This window comes from Pundamilia nyererei, unplaced genomic scaffold, assembly GCF_000239375.1.
Source record: "Pundamilia nyererei isolate P.nyererei 1_Seehausen unplaced genomic scaffold, PunNye1.0 scaffold00512, whole genome shotgun sequence".
NCBI lineage: Eukaryota > Metazoa > Chordata > Actinopteri > Cichliformes > Cichlidae > Pundamilia > Pundamilia nyererei.
In genome coordinates this window covers 24,693-26,349 of record NW_005187913.1, presented here as the reverse complement: position 1 = coordinate 26,349, position 1,657 = coordinate 24,693, and the positions used below count along the sequence as shown (strand labels likewise).

The window sequence follows — 1,657 nt, the reverse complement described above, 5'->3', positions numbered from 1 at the left end:
ACTCGTCCTGTGGCCTTGAAGCTGCTGCTGCTGATGCTGAGCAGGGTGTCCAGCACCATGGTCAACCAGCTTCCTGTGGCCACAAACTCTGGTCCAGCCTATCAAGTCCAACAGCACTGAGCTGAGCATCTATAGGATTATGAAATAGCAAACAGTGTGTAACAGGACCCTGCGGTGTCTCACCCCCAGGCTGCCGTCACCATCAGTGGGCAGGTTGCTCTCATACTTGGCGAGAACAGCGGCGAGGCCGCTCAGAGCCAAGATGGCGTTTCCCTGAACAACAGGACTGTCCCTGAAACGATCCACAGAAAGTCATTTCACAGTGCTCGCATCAGGTTACTCTGCACAGCTCACCAAACGTTTCCTATGAAGCAGAGCGACCAGGGGACTCACTTTGTAGCAGCTTTGATGACATCTGCCAGCTGATCTCTGGCCCTGTGTCAGAAACATGAGAAAAATACATTAAAAAGATGAAGAACGTGATGAAGAGGGTGACCAGTGTCTGTTAAAGCAGTGGTGCACATCAGCACTTTAGTCTATTTACAACCGTAACTCCCAAAACATCAGGACGGCGTCTCACATGTAAATGAAACAGGGTGATTGATTCAATTTACAGATTAAATGTAATCACATGTTTAAACTGAGAAAAACCAACATTTAGGGGAAAACGAAGTGTTGAGAATGTAAGTGTGATGGTGTAGCGCTGAGACAGACGCCGTAGCATCTTTGTAACGGTCTGTAGATGTCTTCGACTGGCCCTTGGGACAGGAATGTCCTCCTGTTCTTGTCCGAGCAGCTAAAATCCTGGATCAAAGTCCTCGGTCTTCTTTGGTGGATTGTTCATGTGCCTCTCTTTTGCCCGGAGAATGCTTCCTCCATGCTTTCTAAACAAGTCTGTGCGCCAATTCATCCCACAGATGTTCTGCTGGGTCAAAGTCAGGACTCTTTGTAGGCCAGTCAGGTTCTTCCTGTGCACACGTTCATGTTGGGAGCAGGAAATCGTCCCGAATGTCTTTGTATTTGGAAGCATTAACAATTCCTCTCACCAGAACTAAGTAGCTGAGCCCAACCTCTAAAAAACAGCCGCACTATCATCCCTCCACCACCAAAGTCAGACCAGTATCAGTCTCCTGATAACTGCCTAACCAGACTCCTCCATCTGCGAGACGGAGAAGCGTGAACACGACATTTTACAACTATGCTTGTTGCATCCGATCACGACACCGTCCAGGAACTTCCTGAGCTCCTGACAGCGTCCCACAGACTTTATAACCTGTGACTGACATGCCTGAAAACCATGATTCACTCTCTTCATGGTCAGGAGGGAGAGCAGGTGGTCTACTGGTCAGGAGGTTGCTGGTTCAGAACCAGTTATTTTGGCTACAGAGTGCAGATGTTACCACCAAGTGTTGATGTAAATTTGGCCCACACAGCAGGGATACACACACACACACACACTACAGTCAATACAGTAAGATTAGAGACGATGTACAAAAGCACTACCATTTATACACACAGTCTACACATATACATGCAAGTATGAGTGTGGGTCTCACCACAGCCAGGCACAGTGATGCTTGTACTGCAGCTCCTGTGGATCCTCTTTGCCTTGTTTCTGGAGCATCTCTAACTCAGCACGTCGACCCTGCCAACAAAA

At 48.2% G+C, this 1,657-nt stretch overlaps 1 protein-coding gene across 1 annotated transcript in view; it reads right to left on the bottom strand.

The window, feature by feature from the left end:
* focad (focadhesin) overlaps positions 1–1,657 on the bottom strand; it is a gene marked incomplete at its 5' end in the record, with an annotated part of 14,490 nt that overhangs the window by 6,525 nt on the left and 6,308 nt on the right. The window contains 4 exons of the mRNA XM_005754150.2: positions 3–98; positions 184–292; positions 394–435; positions 1,557–1,645. Of these exons, the coding sequence (XP_005754207.1) occupies positions 3–98; positions 184–292; positions 394–435; positions 1,557–1,645 (336 nt within the window). The remainder of the gene's footprint in view (positions 1–2; positions 99–183; positions 293–393; positions 436–1,556; positions 1,646–1,657) is intronic.